At 37.3% G+C, this 25,008-nt stretch overlaps 1 protein-coding gene across 17 annotated transcripts in view; it reads left to right on the top strand.

Annotated features, from left to right (window-relative positions):
• NRXN3 (neurexin 3) overlaps positions 1–17,452 on the top strand; it is a 1,462,828-nt gene extending 1,445,376 nt beyond the window's left edge. For 9 of the 17 annotated variants that reach the window (XM_057488265.1, XM_057488261.1, XM_057488264.1 and 6 more), the window contains one exon: positions 15,791–17,452. In XM_057488265.1, the coding sequence (XP_057344248.1) occupies positions 15,791–16,092 (302 nt within the window). In that variant the 3' untranslated portion in view covers positions 16,093–17,452. Of the gene's footprint in view, positions 1–8,335; positions 9,027–15,166 lie in introns of all 17 variants that reach the window. The other 8 variants (XM_057488257.1, XM_057488258.1, XM_057488256.1 and 5 more) reach the window with 3 other exon arrangements.
• Positions 17,453–25,008: the final 7,556 nt, after the last annotated feature.

The raw sequence follows: 25,008 nt of genomic DNA, 5'->3' as shown, positions 1-25,008 counted from the left end.
AAATGATTAGTGGAGTTTGGGGTTAAAATGTAAAAGAGAATAATAGGGTGTGAAAAAAGAACAATGTGATGATCTTCTCCAATAATTGGTTTATGGTACTTAAAAAATTTTTTTTTCATAGAGTCAGTGACAGATTATGGTATTGTATGAAAGAAAGTGACATGGCACAGAGATAATCAGAGAACACTTATATTTAACAAATCAGGAAAATAGCAAAGGGATCAAATCATGGACTATTTTGGTAGGCATTTATTAGAGTACTGAAGCTTCCACCATGTAACTTTTAGAATTGGTAGAATGTCCAAAGCATTTATTGTGTGGTCCTAAAATCCATGCACTGGAAACTGTTAGGTAGCTTTTGATGTGGCAGTAAGATCAGTATTACTCATAGTATTTCTGGAAGTACATTTTTATGTGTGTATATATGTAAGTTTATATATATTTTGTAAAATACTTTTGTATCTAGTATCACCTTGAATTATTTCAACATCTAGTGAAGTTTATCTCCATTTTATAAACCAAAGAGGGTATGGCTTATTCAAGGTCACAAAGGGTAGATCACAGCTGGGATCTAGTTTAAGTCCTTTGACTAGAAGTTCAACTTGATTTTGCATAAGAGCCCTTTGGGGAACTTTATAAAAATGCAGATATCCAGACACTACCTGCCATCCTTCCCCTTTCCCCCCAATAGAGATTGATTTAGTACGTCTGGCTTAGGTGACCTGAAATTGTGGGGAAAAAACCCTCATAGCCCCTCTGAAGATCTCACTGTGCAATAGTGATTTTAAAAGCATAAGGGTTTGAAATAAATCTGTAGAGATCCTTGGGTCTCTGTGGAAGTTGCTTTTGTGCCTAAAGATTAGTTAATTTGTAATTTCCCACACTCACTGAGAACCAAATATTTGAAGAAGTTCTGTTAAGTGTGGCATCATGGTTTAAAATATATAGGATTGGGTATAGTTACAGCTATTCAACTTCCTAGTTGTATAACTTCAGACAAAGTAACTACCTTCAGCCCAAGTTTACTGATATATAAGACATAATTGTAATGATTAAGTATAATAAAATATCTAAAGCACTTAACACAACATCTGGCAAAAAATAAATTTTCAATAATTCTTTAAGAACATGTCCTTCCAAAAGTAGACTTCTGGTTTATTAGTGTTAATTATGATTTATATTTTCTTTCTCTTTCCTTATATTGGCAAGGAAATCACTATGTCAGCTATTTGATTGTATGTATTTGTCCCTAAGCATGTGTCTTTATTATTTAGAGGTTCATATGCATTGGTGGGTTTTTTGGAATGGGTAGGGAGTTTCTCATAGCACCTTCCCTTATCTATAGTACCTCAGTTTACAAAAATAAAAATTATCTCCTCATAGGTGGCTTGCGCATGCAGGCATTTCTGCAGTCTTCTCCCCTCTGGTAAACCAGCTACTTGAGGCTCAGGTCCAACAGAGTCAAAGCCATGTAGTCATGGTACATCTGATGTCAAGCTCATGAATCTTAAGCAAGCTTTTCATCTTATTTGCACAGTACAAATTTCCATTGAGTATGAAAACGCCTTGTTGGTTTTGATTTCTGAGCACTGTATGTTCCTTGCTGTGAAAATAGAAAATAGATCTTAGGGGAAAAGAGGGTGTTTTCAAGATATAAAGAGTTTCATTATAATGTGTTGTCAAGTTCAGCCATTTCCATGGATGACATAGAGAACATTAAGGCCCTGCAGAGGGGAGGCAACCAGTTGGAGTGACCAGCAGCTACCACCAAAGAAACACCAGCACAAAGAAAATGGTCACAATTCGTGATGACAGAGTAGATGAGCTTTTGTGGAAAACAGAAGCAAAATAAACCTTCTTGAATAATTTATAATTCTATAAACACAGTCATAAAGTGTCATGGTACTAGTTCAGGAGAAACATCCCACCACTGCCGGGTTCCGCTCTCGGTGGCTGCAGGGCCACAGCAGGCAAAGATAACCAACTGCATATACACCCCCCTGATCGCCATTCCTCCCACTGATCATTTGTTTGGCCTGTTCCTTCTTTTTGCCTGAAGATAAGCAACAATATCTGGCAGCTCAAGGTCTGCATATTCTGTTTCTCTTTAGCTTTCACAACTGCAAAAGAAAGCCTGAGTTTTTAATAAACAGCCCAACACCAGTTTATGAAAAAGAGAATGAATTAGATAATGATTTTTTTTTTTTTTATGGAAGGCATTTGAAGCCAGCTGTGGATGAGAAGGTCCAATTGGCATTGGAACTGCAAACTAGAACTCAGGGAAATTTCATCTGATTTAGAGAAAAGTAAAACAATCAAGAATGGAATGCTTCAGTAGTAAATATATGAAACAGTACTCAGTGCCTCGCATGAGAAAGGCACCATGCCTGGAGCTATGAAGGATGCAAGAGACAGTGATGACCTGTCTTCTGCAAGGTGTTTTCAGGTTATTTGAGGTGTCATTCCTGCACCCTAAGTACAGTGGAGAGCAAGACAAAGTCTCTGCTTTCATGGAACTTATATTCCAATGAAGGAAGACTGAACATCAATAAATAAGCAAGAGTCAGCTTTGCAGAGAATCATGAGCAGATGAGCTGTTAGTGAGCAGGTGGCTACCTTATTAGGGAAGTCATGGAAGGCCTCTCTGAGGAATAAAACTGGAGAAGAGACCCAAATCACCAGAAGGAATGAGCAAGGCAGAGAGCAAGGCGAGGATGGCAGAGTCCAACACCTCCTGGGCCAGAGTTGCTGTAGGAAGCGCTGTGCGCGATGAGGCCAGAATGGTGGGCAGCTAGAAGATCGCAGGGAACTGTTATAGGCAGTCAGGGTACAGAATTTTGGTTTAGGAAAATTTTTTTGAGAATTTAAAGCTTGATCGCATTCATACTGCACACTTTCTAAAGATCATCTTGGCTTCATTGTGGAGAATGGATTTTGGGGAACCAAAGTGGAGTGGAGGTGGGGAGATCAAATGGGAGGCTACTGCAGAGGCCAAGCAAGTAGTTTTGGTAACTTTATGCTGGGTCATGGGTAGCAGCATGGGGCAAAAGTAGACGTGTGAGAAATTTGCTGCCAAAGTAGAGTCTATGGAACCCCCAATACACTGCGTATGTGAGGGTGAGTTGGGGTAGGGGCGTGGGTATAATGACTAATTAGAGGCTCATACACCTGAGTCAAACCCAAGAAATGGGGAATCCTGGGGGCTGGGGGGTGTATGCAACTTTAGGGAGCAAATAAAATCCAAAGTTGGTTTTTAGCCCTTTTGAATTTGAGATGCCTCTTAGATATCAAAGTGAAAATATGAGTAGGCAACTGGATATGAGGAACTGGAATTCTGAGGGGAGGTTTGAACTGGAAATCATAGTTCATATAGGTGGCAGGTATTTATAAACAAGGGTCTGGATGGGGTCAGCCAGAAAATTAAGGAATCCTAGGGCCATGCTTGGGGCCAGCCAAGAGATAAAGAAATGAAGGGACAGGACAGAAGGGAAATTGGATGTATTTTGGCTATTCAAGCTAAAAGAACAAAGTATTTCAGACAAGGACTTCATTTCTGACTCTTGCACAGGTGGCTTTTTATGTTGATAAAATAAGTATTTTTATATTACTAATTGTATGGACTTTAGTAGTATTATAAGGGCCTAATAGTTTACAAATGATGAGCTATATGCATATATTAGCCCTAAAAATGCACACAAAATAAACTTACAGATTCAGCCTGTGAACCAAGGAGCTTATAATATCCTGAGTGAAGAAAGGCTTACTTACACTAATACCTGATTAGCATTAAAACAAAATGAAAAGGAGAATAATTCCTGGAAATTTCTTACCTGAGCTTTCAGTTTTGTGTATCTTATCCTAGTATTAACACTTTTGGGAGCAAGGAGCTAACATCCTACCCTGACCCTCTTGTTCCGCCAAGTCCTGGTCATACCCTCAGTTCTAACGTCTGTTTGGTTACAGGTTTCCAGGGGGTTTAAGGGGTTGGGATAAGGAGCAAGTGGCTTGTCTCAAGTCACATGGTTTGTTAGAAGGCAAGGGCACACTGCCACTAAATGAATATGTTCTTACAGAAACATATCTTAAAAAAGGACCTCTTCAGAGCTTAATTCTAACCCACAAGAAGAATGAAATGGAGTAATTATAAAATTACATGCTGAAATAACAAAAGGTCACCATTGAAATATGAATTAATCCAACTGTAGGACCTTGGCCTTCTTGGAGAGGTAGGGACGGGGGTTCGAACAAAGCAGCGGTAGTCCTCTGTGGGTTAGGGTTTGGGACTGAGGTTGTTGTTTGATGCTGAAACAGATGCTCTAGGACCACTCTTGGAGTAGCGCTGACCTAGATTGTCTGAGATGCAGCCTCCTATGTTGAATATGAAATATTCTGTTTTTTCCCTATCATAATAATATGAAATAATAATAGAAACTGAGTTTGGGAATAGATAGTACATGTACTTTTTACTTACAGCACTTTTTGTTTCATTTTTTTAAAAAAGAAAATATTGAACGTTTTATTTAGAAACAAATCCCATGTCTGAAGCAACCTTCTTCACTCCTTCTCTGAACAGCACACACACCTGAGGAAGATGTTGTTTGTGAGAAGTCAAGGATATGCAGGGATTGTTTCCTAACACAGATGATGGTTGTCCTCACATTCCTAGGATTTCATATCCATGCACAGAACCTCCATTTTCATTCTAAGCCAAACCATGTTTCAGAACGGAGCCTTTGATTCTCCCAGAAGAATCCCTCCATTCATCCCATGGATCCATAAAATAATAATCAATGAAATGTTATTGTACAGTTCCTAGTAGGGACAGATCTGGAGATTTACCTAATATGTCTGATGCAGAAATCTGAACAATCCATAGTAGGTGTTTGCTCTCCAAACTCCTTTCTTAGCCTGCCCTATCTGTAATTTTTTAAGTCTTTCCCTGGTACTATACTCAAACTCTCAAGAAGCCACCCTCTTCCCTCTGCTCTCCACTATTTTCCCTCAGAAATTTAAAATATTTAATTTTATCCTAAGTAATTCATGTGGGCTTTCCTCTTGGACCTCACCTGTGTACCTTGACCACAATCCCCTTTAGCAAGTAGGACCCACTCTCCCAGAGATGTGGGTTTGCAGCTTGAGTTGCTTGACTGTCTTTGTACTTCTCAAGCACCACTCCAAGCAGTTTAGAAACATCTCTTTGAAACAAGTGCACTCCCCAAGATGAATTCTGACCAATGTATTTCCATCTTATTGCATCTGATGTTTTAAAAAGTTTGATATTACATTTAGACAGGGTTATTTGGACACAGTGCAATAAAAAATGATCACATCAAAATATGCCGTTTCATGTCACGTTACTGTAATATTTGTTGACAAATGTAATCCTAGAGTATTCTTAACACCCAGTGGAAGCATAGGTATAGCAGCATGTAGTTGCTGCTAATAAAAATCTGGTGTAGACAGCAAATGAAAGATGGAAACGAAGCTGTGACATGATTATGAGCTACTAGCAATATTATTTTGTATCTTGTATTGGAAACCAAACAAGCTTTACGTATGTTAACCGATGGCTGACTTACATTATAAAAATATATATGCACTATATTTAGGTTGTGTTGGCTTCATTTGAGACTATGGCTTCCATGGATTTAAAAAAACATGTATTATTTTATTTGTAAAGTGACAACGTAAACTTTAGTATGTTCAGTTGTTTAAACCAGTGATTTCCAGAATGTCAGTGTTGTCCTACTCGTATGAGTTTTAAAGCAAGCTATTTTGAAATAGGTAAATTACTCAATAGAAACCTTTAGAGACCCAAATTGCTTATGTATCTTCCTCAAAACACCTCCTATTATCCAGCAGTATGTATGCACTGGAAATATCTTATTCTTTAAATCTCATATTTAGACCAGTTACCTTTCCTACTGTTAAAAATTGCCTATGAAACAGAAAAACAGTCCACATGAATATTATTAAAACTAGCTGTTCTACAGAAGTCACTTGATGCCTTGTGAGGCCATATGAGCACTTATAGGCTCTTCTGATACAATAAAATTCAATGTTAAAAGTGTAATTATTCAAATATCCAATTATTCAAATGGCAACAAGGGTTTTTCTTTGCTATATTATTGGGATTTTTTCCCTCCTGAAACCTCCCAACTGCCCTTTGTGAAGTTCCTAGGATAACAGTTAACATTATTAAACCAGAGACTAAAAATCTTGGTGCGGACTGACCCATGGGGACACATTACTATAATTATTTCAAAATAAAATAATAAAAGGGGCGTCCCATAGGGGGCAAAAGTGACTCATCCTCTCAATTTATTCTATTTGTCAAAGTCACCCAAAAAAGCTCTTAGTAATGATTGGAATTGGTCATCGGAACCAGTCAGTGCCTTGCCTTTGTGGTTCGCCTACCTGGGTTTCCCAGTCCTTGGTTGAACATTAATGTTCTCACAGGGATATAATACTGAATAGAACTCTCATGATTTCTTCCAGTAGAGGCTGAGACCATTTTAAAAACTCCTTCCCCTTCTATAACATCTTTCTTCAATACACACACACACACACAGACACACCCACACTCCCCGCCCTCTCCCTCTCTCTTTTCTACTTTTCACATTGTAGAGTGGATGGAATATTTTGTTTCCCAGAAGGTCTCTAGAAGACTGGTATAGTTTTCCCCAGTGTACTTCAAATAACCCAGGCTCATTTCCTAACTATCCTGTAGTTTGCAGACTAACACTGTGCCACTGTGCTTTTTGGAGGAAGAGAGGGGTTTTGCCCCTATTACTAAATATATACATTATCTATTGGCCATTCCATTTATTAGGCTCATTTTATTAACACCCTGTTGTCATCCCTGATGCCCTGTAACTTTGGCAAAGCCCAAGAACACTCCCACGGAACTCTGTGCCTTACAAAATATGCCTTTTAAAGCTTAGAATCAGTATGGGTTAAGTTTCCTGGAGCAGAACCCACAAACCCATGCATATATTTCTCTCAGTTTTTGCCACTACAGGTTCTACTTCAACGCCCCCACATGCACACCCACATACATGCACACGCTTTCTTTCTTGTAATTGGCAAGAAGCCTTGGGATGCCCTTTGCCCCTACTGGAAAAGCATGAAACCACAACCAGTACCGTCCTCCCAACCCCAAATCAGTTTTGTCTTGATGAGCTCTCCCCAACCCTAGCCTGCTGTTCTGTTTTTCTATTTTCCCTAAATGCAACTTACTTTAAGCATGTATTAACATCCCTACAGTTAAAGGATAATAGATGACTACCACTTGTCAGTCTTAGCCACTTTCTTCTCTTTCAATGTCTATTGATGACGTACATCCAGACTGCACGCCCTTTTTATTTTTTTTAAAGCAAAACCAAAAAAAAATTTTTAAGAAAATGCAAAATTTCTTTTAAAGAAAATGCAAAATTTGTTTTTAATTTTGGCTATCACCAAAAGGGGAATCCACAAACCAGAAAACGCAAAGCAAAATAAAGTGTCCCCTGACGGCTCTGTCTGTGCCTTCTCAGCGTGTGCATCTGGTTGTTCATCTCTGAAAGTGTGTCAAGTACTTTTTTCTTTAAAATTTTTTTGTTCTTTTCTCCCTTCTTGTTTGGGAATTAAGTGCTTTTTGTATTTTGTCTATCTATCTATCTATATATATATATCAATGTGTTTCTTTTTAATTGCTAGATCTTTATCTTTAGATTTGGTTTTATACAAAATTATGAGAAAGTTATGAATTGTTTTCTGCAATTTTTCCCCACTCCCTCTTTAAGTGTGGAACAACTTCAGCTGCAGAATCCCCACATCCACATCTTCCAAATTAGCCCGTTCTCACGGGGAACCACAGGTAGGCGGGTGGCCTAGGGAAAATGGATGATGTCATTCTGACAGTGCCTTTTCTCTGTAGGCAAGTAATTAGCAACCCAGCAAGTGGGTGCCCTAGGCAGCTTTGCCCTTCCATCACCTGTGCAGATCTCTGACCACCCCCCTCAACTCTAAATGGGGCTGTGTGGCTGCCGATGAAGTTGTTCAACTCGAATGCATAAATCTAGTCTCCTTGTTTTTGCTTTTAACCTTTTGATCATTACTATTAGTATTATTATTTTGTGTATTCTGGCAATTTTACTAGGGAAAAAAGTTTAACTGTTTTTATTATTCGAAAATCTTTAATGAAACTGTAATGATTTTTGGAGTAATTGCATGTTGAAGAAGTTGCAGCTTAGGGTGTGTGAGATTGTCAGTGTTAGAGTTCTGTTCTTTATTTCTGTAGATGGGCATGTGTAGGCTCATTTGTTTTTGTATATTGCCCATCCCTTCCTTACAGCCAGAAGCTCTAATGCAGCTAGATCACTGCGTGCCGCCCTTACATGGACATGGCGACTCACTTACACATTTACTCCCATCATCTTCATCTCTTGTGTAGTTCACTCATAGATATGACCCTCCCCTTCCTGCATCGTTCCTTCCCATCACCCTCCTTTCTTTAGCATTGTCCAAATTTGTGTGCTGTCATCCATGCCCTGAAGTTAAAGAAAGTCTAAAACTTGTCAAAAAGACAGAACAACTAAAAAGTTAAATATATACCTGAGAACCTATAACAACGCAGAAATTCATTCAAAACCCTCGAGATCCATACATTTTTTAAAGGCAAATTATAAGCATAAACAGGTTTTTTTTTTAAGTCATTGCATTGGACTTATTTCAAATTCAAAAATTGATGCCCTCCCAAGCCCCTCAAAGTAAAATCTGTTGAAGTGCAGACTTTTTTTTTTCTTTTCATGTTTCTGTGGTGTGGATGTATGTGTTGTTGCCTCCCTGTATCATCCTCTGTTGTAAATTATTATATTTGAAAAATTAGACATTTTGCTCAAAAGTTTTTTAAGATATGATGACAACAACAACAAAAAAACAAGTTACAAGAATGTGGCAATTCTATTTGTCCAAGAGCATTCTTACACAACTTTCTTTTGTAAATTTTTCTTTCATGCCAAAAAACATGCGGGCAATTTGTTGATGTAAGTTGACTATAAACTAATATGGTATGCTTTTTTTCTTTTAATTTCTGTTATTTTGTCTATATAGAAATAATTTCTTCCTTTTTTTCCCAAAAAAAACAGCCTCTATTTTTTTATTTGCTTTTACTTTTCTTTCTGGCCTTATATGGTGAATGCCTTGTTGGTGTTATTTGTTTTCCTTCCCCGTGGTTTGCTTTGGCCTTCAGGTTGATTTTTATTTTCTACGATATAATTTGGAAGACAGTATTGAATATTTTATTTAGTTTGTGTCAGTTTGCTTAATTCTCCCTGTTATGTTTTGTGCTGACTTGCTTCTAATAATTAGTGTCAATTCTACCCCTGGTAGAAGGGGGTGGGTATTGTTCTTACCATCCCAAGAAAGCCTGGCCTCTTTGCCTAAACCAACTTTAAAGCCTTGAAAATAATGGTAGGCTCTACAGGGGGATATTATATTGCTGACGGCCTATGGGAGGCCTGTACCCCCAAAAGGAAATAAGTTAACTCAAGTGTGGTAATGCATCCTAGTTTAACTCCTTAGAAAGCATGCAGGAAAATCAGTCCTTTATTTTCCTTCAGCAAAGGGGAATTAAGGTACTCTCAAGTGACTATGGTAGAGTTTGGTTATCCAGGATTATACCATCATCATCACTGCAGGCTACACATTCAATTTTACTAAGAAGAAAGTTATCAAGAATTCCAGGTGTTTAGAATGGTATCTATCCTGTGATAGTAATACCTTCCAACATGTAGGACCAACTACTGGTCAAAGATATACACATACACAGAAGGTACACAGTTCTCTTTGACTCCCTCCCTCTTTCTCTTTTTCCTTTTCCCTTTCTATTAATAGTTACCATTTCTCTCACAGATTTAATCAGGTAAGCTTTAAAAGGATCCTATAATTATATCAAGAAGAAATATGATGATTTTCACATCTAAAGTTTTACTTAAGAAACCTTTCAGGTAGGTACTGCCATTTCATGTGACTCCAGGGTGAGAATATCTCTTGACTCTAAAGGTATTTGAATCAGTGGTCCCTTGTGTACTTCAAGAAACAAAAAACTAGTAAGAGGCGTTATACAGTTTTTAAGTAGAGATTACTTTTTTGCTTTAATTTTAGATATTAGTGTTATCTGAAACTGTTATAGAAATGTCAGACTGAATGGTGGATAATAGATATGTTTCCAACCCAGCAGCTTTAATGAATAGGCTTTCTCTACCTCGGTTTATATGATTTTATATTGTTTGACATGTTAGATGATATGTTAGGTTTAAAACTCAGAACTTCCTAAATGGGGTATTCTTTTTTTCTAATTGAATTGAAAGCTTTTATTTTCATTGAGGAAACTCTCCATAGGTCAATTTAATAAAACACTAGTCATTTTTTAAAAATTGTTCTTTGAATTAAAAATAACTCCTCAAACTCAGCATTTAAAATAGTCTTGATAATCTACTTTAGATCCTATATTAATATACTTCTGCCTTAGCTTGTGGCCATATGAAAATGGCCAGAAGAAAGTGACCAACGGCTCAGTGTTTATATGCCCAAAATATTAGTAGAAATGATACTATGACCTAGCATTTTAGAGAAGCAGTAGGCTCCATGCCAAATACTTAACATGCAGTATAATTAATATTAACATGTTTTATTATTATTCACATTGGTGGTCTGAGACAAGCTGTGTTATTATTTCTACTTTATGAAGAGTTTAAGAAATCTGACCAAACTCATATGGCTAGTAAGCCACAGAGCTGCGAGCTGAGTCTGAGTGACTTCAGAAACAAAACTTTTGTTAATAAACAAATGAAAAGCTCCACTTGACATTCCTTGTTGCACAATGTCTAGCAATATCACGAGTCTGTGTATTATCTTACTGGGCATATGCTTCAAAATAGACTGTAGTCTTTCAGAATCAAACCCATCTCAGACAAACTAGGGGAAACAATGTCCTACCTAGAGATTCTCGTCTCCTTAAAATGTAAGTTAAACCCCTTTGAGACCCCTGAGGTCTTCTGGTATCTTCTCCCCAGGTACCTGCCCTATCTGTCCAGGGGTATATTTTCTGCAGGTGGATGGAAAACATTCACAGTCACAAGCTTCAGGATATTCAGGTGCTACAAGTGACACTTCTGTGGCACCAAGTAACTAAATGAGTATCATTCAACAACTAATTTAGTGGGGAAAAGGATGGTGTCTCCCCATTATTCTGGATTTCCCCACAGAGAATTAGAAAGATGCAAATAAGAGGATGAGGTAAAGAACCTAAACATACGTAAAAGAAATTAAAGGAATTGGAGCATGGTGTTCCCTCTCAGAGTCTCACTCTTCAGTGTCATTGTATTGGTATTTTTGTGACTTGGACTCAAATGTCTCCAGAGAGGCAAAGGTTGGAACCACATTGCAACTTTGGGCTGCTCTTGTTTTTTTTAGATGACCCGTTACATTCCCCAGCACCTATAACATTCTCACAGTTCAGAAGAGTTCTATTAAATTTTTAATACACTGTCTTTTTTGATGGCAGAGAGCCCCCTTTTGCTGCATATCAGGCTTAGACACATGAATTATGTATCTATAAATACACTCATAAAGCAAAAGAAACAGGGCAGCCTTCAGGGCTAAAATAGACCTTTTATATCCCTAGTGATCTCTCTAGTTTAAAGAAAAAGCACAACCCTGTCAAAAAAGGGTATATATTCCAGATTTAAAATGCTAACTTTAAGGAATACAGATAGCTCATATTCCAAACCAATGAGAAATATTGAGGATGAAATAGGAAATTAGAGTTTTGATGGATTACAGGTTTTGTATCATTCTGTCTGTAACCCCTTATGACTTCAGGCTTATTGCTTTTGCAAATACTTCTGTAAGCATAGACATCTGGTTGACCACCAATTCCATGGTCTTTGGACAATGAAAAAAACATTATCAGCTGCTCCAACATTTCTGAGGATAAACACTTTATATTAAAGCAAATAAACATAAAATTTTAAATAGACTTCCAAATCTAAGTCAATCCTATTAAGGATCTAGTAATGGCAGACATACATCCCTTACCTCCTTATCTAAAATGATGTGTATCCTTGGACTCCACAGACACTGTAATCATCTTAAACATTGAAGATGGAATTTGATATTAAAATTGACTATACACCCCAACTCACAAACCTGTCCCAAGCACCTTCCACATTTACAGTTATCTAAAATTTTCCACCTATTTTCACTACGATTCCCATTTGTAATAACAACTCCCACATTCAGTCAACTTCCTTTTAGTCTTAAAGATGCTCACCAATTCCTTGAGATGGCAAGAAAGGGGGATTATGAAACCTACCAGTTCATTGATTAATTACCACTGGACATGGGACTCAGATTTCCCTGACAGCAGGCCTCATTTATCACTTTTATCACTGCTACTAGGATTAACAACAAAATGGCAAGGAAAACTTAAGATTAGTAATTTTGACAGATTCTGTTATTTAAACTCTGCAATAGCATACCCATCATTTTAGTTTTGAAATAAGCTCTTATTTCACTTAGGAGCTTACCAGCCTTTTAGAACTCTTCATAAATTAGTGAGCTTCAGGACCCTATTTCCATCCCATTACGAAAAGGATGGTTTTTACTCTCCTCCCTTTCTCTGTCTTCCTGTAATCCAAGAGAGATGTTTACATCAGGGGACTGAATGGAAAGGGAATAGCAAAGAAAAGGAGTGAATCAACTACAGAGTGAGCAGTTTGTAGATTTTAACAGCAAAGACACTGGAGGTTTGAGCTACATTTGAAAAGGTGGGGGGGTGGGGGCGGGGAAGGCAAATTTAAGACTCCAGTTGGTTGTCACATATGGTAAACTAAAATTGCAAAAGAGTGCAACTCGGTAATCATGAAGCTGGTGATCTTAATCCCACTTAAAGAGACACTAGCACCCTACTTAACAACTTGCCTTAAAATTATTTGAACCAGGCCTTTGCCTCCCAAACAAATCGGTTATTCCTTGTCCCTTATTCCAGTTTCCTCTCTGCTTAATATACATGCTAGATTTTTATCATCACCCTAAGGAACAATGACTCAGTATTTGTGCCAGAAAAGAACATGCATGCCAACTGCTTTTTCTAGATGGGATAAGCAAAAGCTCCTGTCTTGTTCTCTGAAGGAAAGTAAAATCACCGCTGAGCAATCTCTAGTGAACCCTAAACACATTATATGTACCAAACTGGCCTTCTCTTCCTCAATCCCAGCCTTGTTCCATGTATCACCTTAAACATAACACTTGGGCCCCCCCAAACTAGACAAATAAGGAGAATAATTACCTCAGGGTTAATTTTTAGACTGGTCTACCTTTAGGGAACCATGCTCCAAATCCCATTTATAAAAACTAGCAAAAGTGTGTAAATAATGCATTAAATAAGTTGCAAGATACATGAATTATATATGTTCACAATGTAAAAAAGAGGAATGCTGGTCCAGTAAAATAGGTCTGAAGCTTTGACAAATCTGCAAAGATCATTTTGCTCAATAGTTGCCAACTCTGAACACTAGAAGAGAGAGTTGGGCTCAGAGCACAGACCAAAATATCATTTTAAGGCTCTCAGAACTGTTCTTGTTTATTTTCCACATATGGTAAAATTATCAGATAAACCAGAGATAACTGTACAAAGCTGTATTCTCTATTCTAAAGTCCCCTACCTTCTAAATGTACACATCATGGACATTACTGCCACCCTCCCAGCTCCATTTCTCTCTGCTTAACACAATGTTACTGGCTACAAAGGAAAGAAATAAAGACTCCCGAAGTGAGTGCAAGGAGTTCGTCTTGGGTGCTTTGAAGGTATACAACAGCTTTCTTCTTGAGTGGCCCTTCTCTTAGCACACCTGGATGCTGGACAGTTTAGATACAACAGTTTTATTTGAGACACAGGAAATGTCTTAAGATGTAAAGTGTGGAAAGCTGAGCAGGAGTTCTAATTTGTCAGTCTTCATAGGAAGACTTAAGCTTGGCCCTGCAGTTACATAAGTAACATCCACCATGAATATTTGTGGTACCCATTACTTGCAAGGCACTATGATTTAGGGAACTATTCTGAACTTTCATTTCTAACTTCATCTGCATGCTTACAAGTACAATTACTAGGGTCTGGGGGTGAAACAAATATATTTTTGCCACTCTAGTTAAGAATCACTGATTTTAAAAACTCACTTTGCTATCTCTACATTTCTGAATCTAAATGTGAATTTCCAGTAAGTCATGGTTATCTGGGCTGGGTATTTTTAAAGCCTAGCATTCAGCTCAGCATATATTGCATATAGCACAAAGCAATGCATAAACGTAATTATAGAGCAATGCAAGGTAAGTTGTCACTTAATAGGGGAATTTCTGGAAAAGCATAGTCAAAACAGGTTTGTTAAATTAATATTTTTAAGCTCTTGTAAATTCCCTCACTTAGCATATATGGTAAATGAAGATTACCCTTGATAGATATGAAATAAAAAGTACTAACTTAAAACACTAAAGATGAGGTATTTTATGTTCTGTGACCTAGAGCTCAATGTGACTTAGCATATATGGTAAATAAAGATTACCCTTGATAGATATGAAATAAAAAGTAGTAACTTAAAACACTAAAGATGAGGTATTTTATGTTCTGTGACCTAGAGCTCAATGTGACATGGAGATTGTGTCATTCTCACCCTCCTGGGAGCAAAAAAGTAGAAACCCAAGAGAGCAATAAAGAAATGCCATGGTCCACAAATTAATCACATGTATGAGTGTGTGTCTACCCGTACACACACATAATTTTAATAGCCAGTCAGTATTTGCAACAATATAATTGAATGTCACCATCCCATCAGCAGATCCTGGAAACAGCCTGTTTGAATTCTATCTAAATAATTACTTGAGAGTATCTTTAAAATCTAAGCCCCCTGTCTAAGGATTTCAGGTTTTGGTGGCAAGAGGCATATAATGGGCTCTAAATCAGCCTCGAATGGTTAGGCTTCAGCCCGAAAGTATCCATGTGGGAATCCAGGTCATTTTATTGTAATTGCCGATAGTAACCTATGAACCACACTCACCAAGTGTGGCTGTGAGTTGTGTTTATCTACAAATATGCTAATTCTTTTTTTCTTTTTCTTTTCAATCCCAGGAGGTGAATTAGTTATCCCTCTTCTTGTAGAAGACCCTTTAGCTACCCCTCCTATTGCTACTCGTGCACCTTCCATTACACTCCCCCCTACCTTTCGCCCCCTCCTCACCATTATTGAGACCACCAAAGATTCCCTGTCCATGACCTCTGAGGCGGGGTTACCTTGCTTGTCGGACCAAGGCAGCGATGGTTGTGATGATGATGGCTTGGTGATATCTGGGTATGGCTCAGGGGAAACCTTTGACTCTAACCTGCCCCCTACTGATGATGAAGATTTTTACACCACCTTCTCCTTGGTAACAGATAAGAGTCTTTCCACTTCAATCTTCGAAGGTGGCTACAAAGCACATGCGCCCAAGTGGGAATCCAAGGACTTTAGACCTAACAAAGTCTCCGAAACTAGTAGGACTACTACCACATCTTTGTCCCCTGAGCTGATCCGCTTCACAGCTTCCTCCTCGTCTGGGATGGTGCCCAAATTGCCAGCTGGCAAAATGAATAACCGTGATCTCAAACCCCAGCCTGATATAGTCTTGCTTCCGTTAACCACTGCCTATGAGCTAGACAGCACCAAACTGAAGAGCCCACTAATTACTTCCCCCATGTTCCGTAATGTGCCCACAGCAAACCCCACGGAGCCAGGAGTCAGACGGGTTCCGGGGGCCTCAGAGGTGATCCGGGAGTCGAGCAGTACAACAGGGATGGTCGTCGGCATTGTGGCTGCTGCCGCCCTCTGCATCTTGATCCTCCTGTACGCCATGTACAAGTACAGGAACAGGGACGAGGGGTCCTATCAAGTGGATGAGACGCGGAACTACATCAGCAACTCGGCCCAGAGCAACGGCACGCTCCTCAAGGAGAAGCAGCAGAGCTCCAAGGGCGGCCACAAGAAGCAGAAAAACAAGGACAAAGAGTATTATGTGTAAACACGACATCGCCGATAATACGTGAATTTAAAACACAGAATTCTTTATATAGAGAAGTATATACATACTTGAAAAATGAGATTTCACAGATGTCAGAACTGTTGTGACTATGAGATGGGGTATACCATGACTGCGGCGGGGCATACCATTTTTAAAAGGACACACACAAAGATGTATGTACCTATCAGGTTCAGCCATGGCTGCTTTGATTCAGTCATCGCTGGGAGACAGAAAGTTCTTTCTGCCCTGCTGTATCATACAGCACACACTTTGTGCTCTGGAGCAAGCAGATGGCTCCCCGACTTCCACAGACCTGGAAGCTTCCTTCTCTTGAGGACCTTTCGCCCAAGGTAGAAGACTTCATGGCTTACTTGTCCCATAACTCCAAGTGAGTCTGTAATGATGTTTGTGAAGCTTGACTGTAATAATGTTGTTTCTTCTTTTTTTTTTGGTTTAATTATGTAAAAAACAAAAAGAAAAAAAAAAGAAAAAAGTTAAAAACAAACACAAAAATCTCACCCTTATCTGGTCCTGGCCAGTGTGCTTGTAACTTTTCAAGATCTGAGGGGAAAAATGGCTTTTAGGGTTTTGTTTATTTTTTGAGAATGACTGAGCATATGAAGAAAAAGAAAAAAAAAAAACTCAGAAAACAAAAGTAAGAGAGACTATTGCCATATGAACTCAAAAGCTACCATGGTGTTCACTCTACATATCAGGTTGTGGTGTTTTAGAATCTGTTGTCTGTTTCCTATATGATGCTTTGCTGAACACATAGCAAAATCATGTGCTGGATAATAGTATCGATTTGAAAAGCTGGTCCCTCAGGATCTAATTCCAGAACTGCCACCCATACCCCAAACTGATGGGGTTAGGGATGGTTTTATCAGCTATTGGCTTTACTTAACAATATTGTTCCCATCCATTCGCCCAGCCAAATTGTGGTAAAGGAGAAAGCCCCACAGACTAAAACAGAACCCTTCTTAGGGAAGGGGACGAGGGGGTAGGCTGGGTCTGTGACTGATCGAAATGCATGCTAATATAAAAGACTATACTAAAATTCTGTTGAAGAATCAAAACAGACAATAGGGGAGTTCAACTTGTGATGGAACCACAGACGGTCACACAAGCCAAACATGGCATGACAGAGTGCAAAATACATCGTTCTTTCCCTGCCCCCAACATGACAGTTTTCACAGTGGTTTTATTTTATAGCCTGACACTTACAGATAACTATCCTTCCATTTGCTCACATCTCCCTTCACCCATCTTTTCTAAAAATGAATAAATAAGTAATACACGAATAAAGCTGCTGTGACACACACACAAAAAGGAATTTAATAGTATAATATATATAAATAAATATATATACAGATATATTTATCATGGTATGTTTGATGGGATGACTGAAACAGGAAAACTGTTAAAGTCTTGAAGTGGAATGAGAATGTTGTTTTAAAAGAAAATAACAAAACAACAAAAAAGCAAACCTTAAAATGTGAAGAAAGTGTGAGTTTTAGTTTTGTCACAGTTAACTGTGTCAAAGAGAATTTTAAAAATCTTCTCAGATTTTGTTTACATATTTTACTACATTTTGCTGGTATAATTCCTTAGCCACCTGTGTACATACTGCTTTAAGAACTGTTGTTTCCTTTCTATTTGTGTACTTCAGTTTGTTGGGTTTATATTCCAATTGTCTTTCTTTTTGAGAAGAGGAAACAATGTACAGAAAAACTATAAACTGGTTATATGGCCATAGCTGTCCAAAAAGTAAGAGAAAAAACAAGACCGATATTGACACAAAAAAATGAATGAAGTGTGTTCTCTGGAGGGTCAGATATATACAGTTGCTTTTGTACAGATGAAAATCAATCAGCTGTTTAGATTTAGAAATCTACTCCTGCTGGTCTTTGTAAGTTGCATGAATATTTGACTGAAAAAATACCTTAAAGAGATGGGGGAAAAAACGCAATCTAAACAATGGTAGCCTTTACCAACGTGTGTGGAAAGAGGTGTTCCTCCTTATCTGATATTTCAATGTATTACAAGTTTTGGGGTTTTTTTGTTGTCATTAAAAAAGACAGGATTATAAAGAGATAATCAAAGCACGATTTTAGATAACCTAAATGGCCCAAACTATATGAAGTTGATTATATCTCGATGTCTGTAAAAGATTGTTGTTCTTGGAGTGTTGAGGTCTTGTGAACTGATTTCTTGCTTTCTTTCTTTACATTTTTTTATTTGAGTAAAAATATGTTTGTTATATTCATTTTAATGTAAATTTCTATTTAGACAATTTTATGGGAACATGTGCATTCTGTATGTGATCTTCTATCATATTCCTGTTGTTTTATGAGCAGCCTCTTAAAGAATTTATTTTATGATGTTGTGAAGTTACTGCTTTTTCTTTTCTCTTTTCTCTTTTATTTCATATTTGCATTTTCGTTCAAGGATATGCTTAGCAATAAAATGTTCTTCCCAAAACCTTGTGTGATAATGTATTCCTATTTTCTAAACGTTTGGTATTAAAAGCCAACTAAACTAGGACCACTTTCATGTGAAATAAAATATTCTAACCAGTTACTAATTACTTATATAAACTTATTAAAAGTGGCATATTTATGGATTAAATGATTAGTGTCTGTCAACTGAGGCATTATTATTTAGATTGTTATGATAAAGTAACCAGGAGGGAAAAGACCTTAAGCTTTTCTGAACAGGTAAAATGACAGAAACATTGTGTTCTGGAAAAAAGATTATTGGATATTATATTTTAAAAAGTGGAAACTTCTAAGTATTTGTTGCAAGTCAACAAACTTTGAACAGTTTTCCAGAACCATCTTCATACTTTTCTGATTATAAAATTCTGCAAACATTTGTTATAGTTAGAACTTTTCTTTTATCTCAGGTGTCCTTGATATGCTGGTTCCTTAAGCACATGTTTACTTTGCCAATTGGATAATCCATCATGATATTCTGTATTTTTTGCCATGATCCAGTAATGAGAGTTAACTGAACAGCTGTATTCTATCCATATGTTGGTTACCAGTTTTTTAAAGAGAATTAAAAATAAAAAGAGTCAACTCTTAAACAATATGGCTTTGAACTGCATGGGTTTTTATGCAGATTTTTTTCAATAAATGTATTGGGATTTTTTTTTTTTATATTTGTGACAATTTGAATAAACATTTTCTCTAGCTTTCTTTATTGTAAGAATAACATACAAAATATATGTTAACCAACTCTATACTATCAGTAAGCCTTTTGGTCAATAGTAGGCTATTAGTAGTTAAGTTTTGGGGGGAGTCAAAAGTTATACATGGGCTTTTGAATGAATAAGGGGTCAGCATCCCTGCTGTTCAAGGATCAATTGTATAAATTAACCCTGTTCCTTCAGATTTCATTAGTAGAATGGTTGTGCTATTAACTATCACAGAAACGGAAAAAAATAAGGCTCAATGATGTCAAACTATGGAAAATTCCTTGTTCTGAGTCATGTCACAGATCATTTATGTAAATTAATCATTTATCAATGCCTGTGATGTGCCAGGTACTCTGTTAAATGCTTCAGATCGAGGTAGTTGGCTTAATCCTTGAGTGGTAGATAGGACTTTGCTTATCTTAGAGGTGAAGAAACAAAGACACAGAAAGCTTAATACATTTCTAATCATGTGAAAAGCCAGGTCTTGCTGACATGGAGGTCAGTGGGATGTTGTAGAGATGATTTAGGCCCTGAGACCAGACACAGTTGGTTGGAACTCAAGCTATTCATTGCACATGGACAAATTTTACAATCTGTCTGAGATTTGGCTTCCTCATCTAAAAAATGTGATACTTTAATGACCTTGCATTACAAAGTAGTTTAGGGTAAAAATGAAATAATATAAAGCATTTTAATTGTGATGGGTACAGCATAGGGGTTCATATCCTTCACTTTTGAGTCCTATGCTATTCTCTATAAAATAGCTGCCTCACAGAATTAGAAATAAAGCAAGATTTATTTAGTAGTTGTCAAGCAACATTGCCAACCTAGGGTTTACTAGCTTTAATTGACAAAACTAGTCTTTTTCTAGGCATATACTTTGTTTGCAACTAGTAAATATGTGGCACTGACATTTGATATCATAAATTTGTTTGACAGCATATTCTAAGCAAGTGGCCAGAAGTTGGGGTAAGTAAAGGGAGTCCAGACTTAAGGTACTGTTAAACTTACCAGAGAAATTTCCAAATAGTGGTTAATGTGGTAGATTCATCAAGATCTAAGGGGCATTTTCTCAGATACATTGGTTAGTGTTCATTAACAGAAATAATTTTTCATTGTCTTTCCACGGGCAAGTGTTGAGACTACAACCATCTCTTTCCAATGTGTTTAACATTGGCCATAGACTTTGGAATCCAAAAAGCTTAGTTAAAAACCTTGGCTCTGTCCTTTACTAGCCGTGAAACCTTCAATAAAATGCAGTGACTCTAGTTTTCATCTGTGAAACTGGAATGATTTTGCCCTCCTCTAAGTACTGTTCTATGACTGTGTGAGCTAATGTGAATGTAAGTGCCTGGCTATAAACACAGGCTGGCCCATAGCCCTCCAACAATGATGGCTATTACTGTCATTTTAATCCTCTTATGTTATCCTAGAAAAAATAAGCCCAAATCCCTGCTAAAAGTTTAGAAAGGATACATATTGAAGAGCCCTAGAGCAATCATTTTACTCTGTCAACTAAAATCACAATTGTTTTTATTCACCTACAGTTGAAATCAGATTGATTTACTGATTCCTTGAGTTCTGGAATCTTCCAGCAGAAATGTGCATACCCCATGTAAAAACCCTTTACTTCAATCGGCTCCTTCGGTATGGGGATTGAAAGAAAGATCCAAACGGTAGCCTATTCTGTGCCTCAAAAGACAGTCTTCTGTCCCTCACAAATTCATTATCATCACCTTAGATATCCCTTCAAAACTTTATTATTAGCTTTTCCTCTATAAACTTTCTAAATATCACTATTTAATATACAATCCAAGAACCATGTTAAGCATTTACTCTTTTGGATAATTCAGCCAGCATTTACTGAACACTTATGTACCAGCCAATCTACTATTGGCTATTGTTCATTTACTTCAAGGAAGGAAGAAATGGGTATGGGGATTTTAAGCCTTTTCGTCTCTTGTATATTTCCATATAGACCCAACTTCTCTTCATGCATATTCAAGTTGAAGCTTGATGTTTCTGCAAAGATATCTAAACAGTGTATAAGTCCTGAGATTGCAATCTTGATGATGTTGTTTGAAATCAGTATGATTATTAATGTATTTATTGGACATTTATTAAATGATTATCTTACATTGATCAACTTAAGGAATTTATAACCTACTAAGGATGCACAAATAATGATAATACAGTGAATGCAAATTAGCTGTCCAAAAGTACAAGCTATGTTTTTTGGGGTTCAGAAGAAATTACTTAAGGGAGGGCATCATAGAGAAGGTAATATGTTTGTAAACTTTGGAAAATTGATAGGCAGAGATCAGGGCTGCACGCCCTTCCAAGCAAAGGGGTTCCTTTTAGCTATTCCTGTTTTCTGTGGCTTCTCTTTTGCACAACTCTAAGACTGCTTCCAAATCTTGGCCCTTATTCCTGTGATCCCAGTATCTCACAATGAGGTTAGTCTCTCATTGATTTTTTGCCCTTCTGCCGAGTCTGTGCAGCCACCTCAATAAAGCAAGAGTTGCTTCTGGATTCCTTGACTCCTTTGAGCTCTTAAAATTTTCACCTTACCAATTCCCAACACCACGTACATCTGTGATGGACTGAATTGTGTCCCCTCAAATTCCTGTGTTGAAACCCTGACCCTCATTGTGACTGTATTTGGAGAAAGGATCTTCATGAGGTAAAATTAAATGAGGCCATAAGGGTGGGGTCCTGATCCAATAGGACTGTATCCTATATAAGCAAAATGTATAAAATGTCTTATTTCAATATAAGTTTTGATCTTACTTGATCCCACTTCAGACTACTGAAGTGGGATCAAGTAAGATCAAAACTATAATTTAGATAGATCGTAGACTGTATAAGTGCTTTAGTGGAAGACATGGCTTGTAAAGTTTTTAAAATTTTATCAAGGAAAGGAAAGGGAGAGATGGAAGTGTCTTGAGAAATTCTCAAGGTCAAGGACTACTTTGTTGTTGAGTGAAAAGAACATAAGCTTGTTTGAAGACAAAGGTAGTAACTGATACATTCTCAGAGAAGGTAAACAATGGTTAAAGGGATCAAGGTTCCATATAGGCAGGTTACTCTGTACAAAGCAAGGAAAAGTTCTAATACAGCAACAAAGAAGGAGGGAATAGGATGAGAAACTAACATATTGCACTGGAGGTAACTAAAGTTGAGATAGCTATAGTCAGAGTTTCAGTGTTCTAGATAAATCAAAGGCAAAGTCATGTACCTGACAGTAAGACTATGAGCACATGGCAGAAGTCTGTTGATTACCCTATTAGGAATACAGCTAATGAAAGTATTACTAGGAGATCAGTTGTCATTATCTGTCATTAAAAGCAATACTTTGCATTTTTGCTACATTTCTTTTTTTATTTCATGACTTCAAATCCAATCATGTGGTTCTAAATTTAGAGCTCATTCAGTTTTATAATGCTGTCTTTAAAGAAATAAGACATTTTATACATTTTGAGTGGATACTATGAAAGAGGGTGATAAGGTTTTGCATTTGTTTGCTCAGACTGCCATATCAAAACACCATAAACTGGTGGCTTAAACAATCAAAATTTATCTCTCATGGTTTTGGAGGCTTGAAGTCCCAGGTTAAGATCTGGCAGGATTTTCTTTTCTGGTTGAGGCCTTTCTTCCTGGCTTACTGTAGACAGCTGCCTTCTCTTTCCTCACATGAGCTTTCTTCTGTTCATGTGCTGACAGAAAGAAAAATCTTCCTCTTTTTATGAGGCCACAGTCCTATTGGATCAGGGCCCCACCCTTATGGCCTCATTTAATTTTACCTCATGAAGATCCTTTCTCCAAATACAGTCACAATGAGGGTCAGGGTTTCAATACAGGAATTTGAGGGGACACAATTCAGTCCATCACAGATGTACGTGGTGTTGGGAATTGGTAAGGTGAAAATTTTAAGAGCTCAAAGGAGTCAAGGAATCCAGAAGCAACTCTTGCTTTATTGAGGTGGCTGCACAGACTTGGCAGAAGGGCAAAAAATCAATGAGAGACTAACCTCATTGTGAGATACTGGGATCACAGGAATAAGGGCCAAGATTTGGAAGCAGTCTTAGAGTTGTGCAAAAGAGAAGCCACAGAAAACAGGAATAGCTAAAAGGAACCCAGACACAGATTTGGAGATGTATTAAATGAATAATGTGAGCTCCACAAAGCTATGGACTTCTCTCATGTTTAGGTAGATGGGTTCCAGACTCAGTATGCCACGGTTTGTACTCCAGTGCTATAACTTTAGGTAAATGACTTAGCCTACCTAAGGCTCAGTTTTCATACCTAAAGAAGGAAATTATTACCTATACTGTAGTTTTGTCAGGAAAGATTAAATAAAAATTCATGTAAATTGCTTAGCACATGCCTGGCACATAATAAACCTTAATGAATGTTGGCCATTTACAATTTGGCCTTGTTACCTGACTTAGGGTCAAAATTACATAGCTATCCAGCACCAAAAAGGGTATAAACATAAAGAAGCTAGGCAATCACTGAGTATTTCCCTAATTCTTTCATTTGGCAAGAAAATGTAAAATTCAGTTGCTTGCTCGCTGGCAAAGTTTTCCCTTCAGTGTCACTAGTTCTCTGCTTCCAGGCTCCAGCATAGATGATGCCATGGCAGCCTCATGGTCTGAGAGTCTCACTCCTCTCCTGGGTGTCTAGCTTTCAGCTTTCCTGTGGCAACTGGTCAAACATTCTGAAACCAACAAGCTTTCAGGGAACCTTGTATTCCCTTACTGATATGCATTATTTCAGTTTTGTTTTTAATTTGACATTTTATTTTAAAATTTTCAAATATTCTCAAAAGAGAATTGTATAACAAACCCCCATTTATCTATCATCTAATTTCAAGAATTATTAATATTTTGCTGGTCTTGTTTTATTGATGCCCACCTCCCCATGAACTCCCTATGAAAAAGATCTTTTAATATCACACAATGTTTAAAAAACCAAACCAAACAAAAAAGAGCATTAAAAAAATAGTTATTGTTGGGTCTCTGGACCTGAGTCTTATTCAGTGTGTTTCAGAGTAACTAACCTTATGCTCTTTCTGATGGACAGTTAATGGAATGATTCTTTATTCAATGACAACATGAAAGAGGAGATTAACTGCCAAGTAGTCTCTTCACCGTTTAATGAGATTGCATGAAAACCGAAAGGATGTTTTCAGCTTGTACGTATTTCAATTCAGTTTCACTCGATCACTTTTTGAAATGAATAAAAAGTCTATAGATTATGTACAGCTGCTGTATCTTTCATAAAATGTGACATGTTGTAATAGAATCTATGTTCTTGAAGAAAGTGGGTAAGAGAGAATACTACTCATTTACACCTGTGGAAGCTAAGAAATACTCACTTTTACCTCTAGAAATGTGATCACAAATCTACTTAGCATATTTACCTAGGATCATATTCATGTATTTACAATAGCTGTAACTACACTGAATTTGCATGAGTCTACATAGAAGAGAGAGTTCATTAAACACAGTTTCAAATTCTGCTTTTATTACTGCTACACTGTCTATGACAATAAATGGTGACTTTCTCTTCTTTGTTCTCATACACCTGCAACTTTTGACCTAGGATTTTCATCATAAAAGTATCATAAGAGAGAGAAAGAATCAGAGAAAGAGAAAAAGTTATTTATAAACTATCTGGTAGTATGTTCTTCTCTGTCACAAAGTCTAAGGAAG

Source organism: Manis pentadactyla, chromosome 11 (genome assembly GCF_030020395.1).
Source record: "Manis pentadactyla isolate mManPen7 chromosome 11, mManPen7.hap1, whole genome shotgun sequence".
Lineage (NCBI taxonomy): Eukaryota > Metazoa > Chordata > Mammalia > Pholidota > Manidae > Manis > Manis pentadactyla.
The sequence above is the reverse complement of the archived record's forward strand: the minus strand, read 5'-3'. Positions and strand labels throughout refer to the sequence as shown.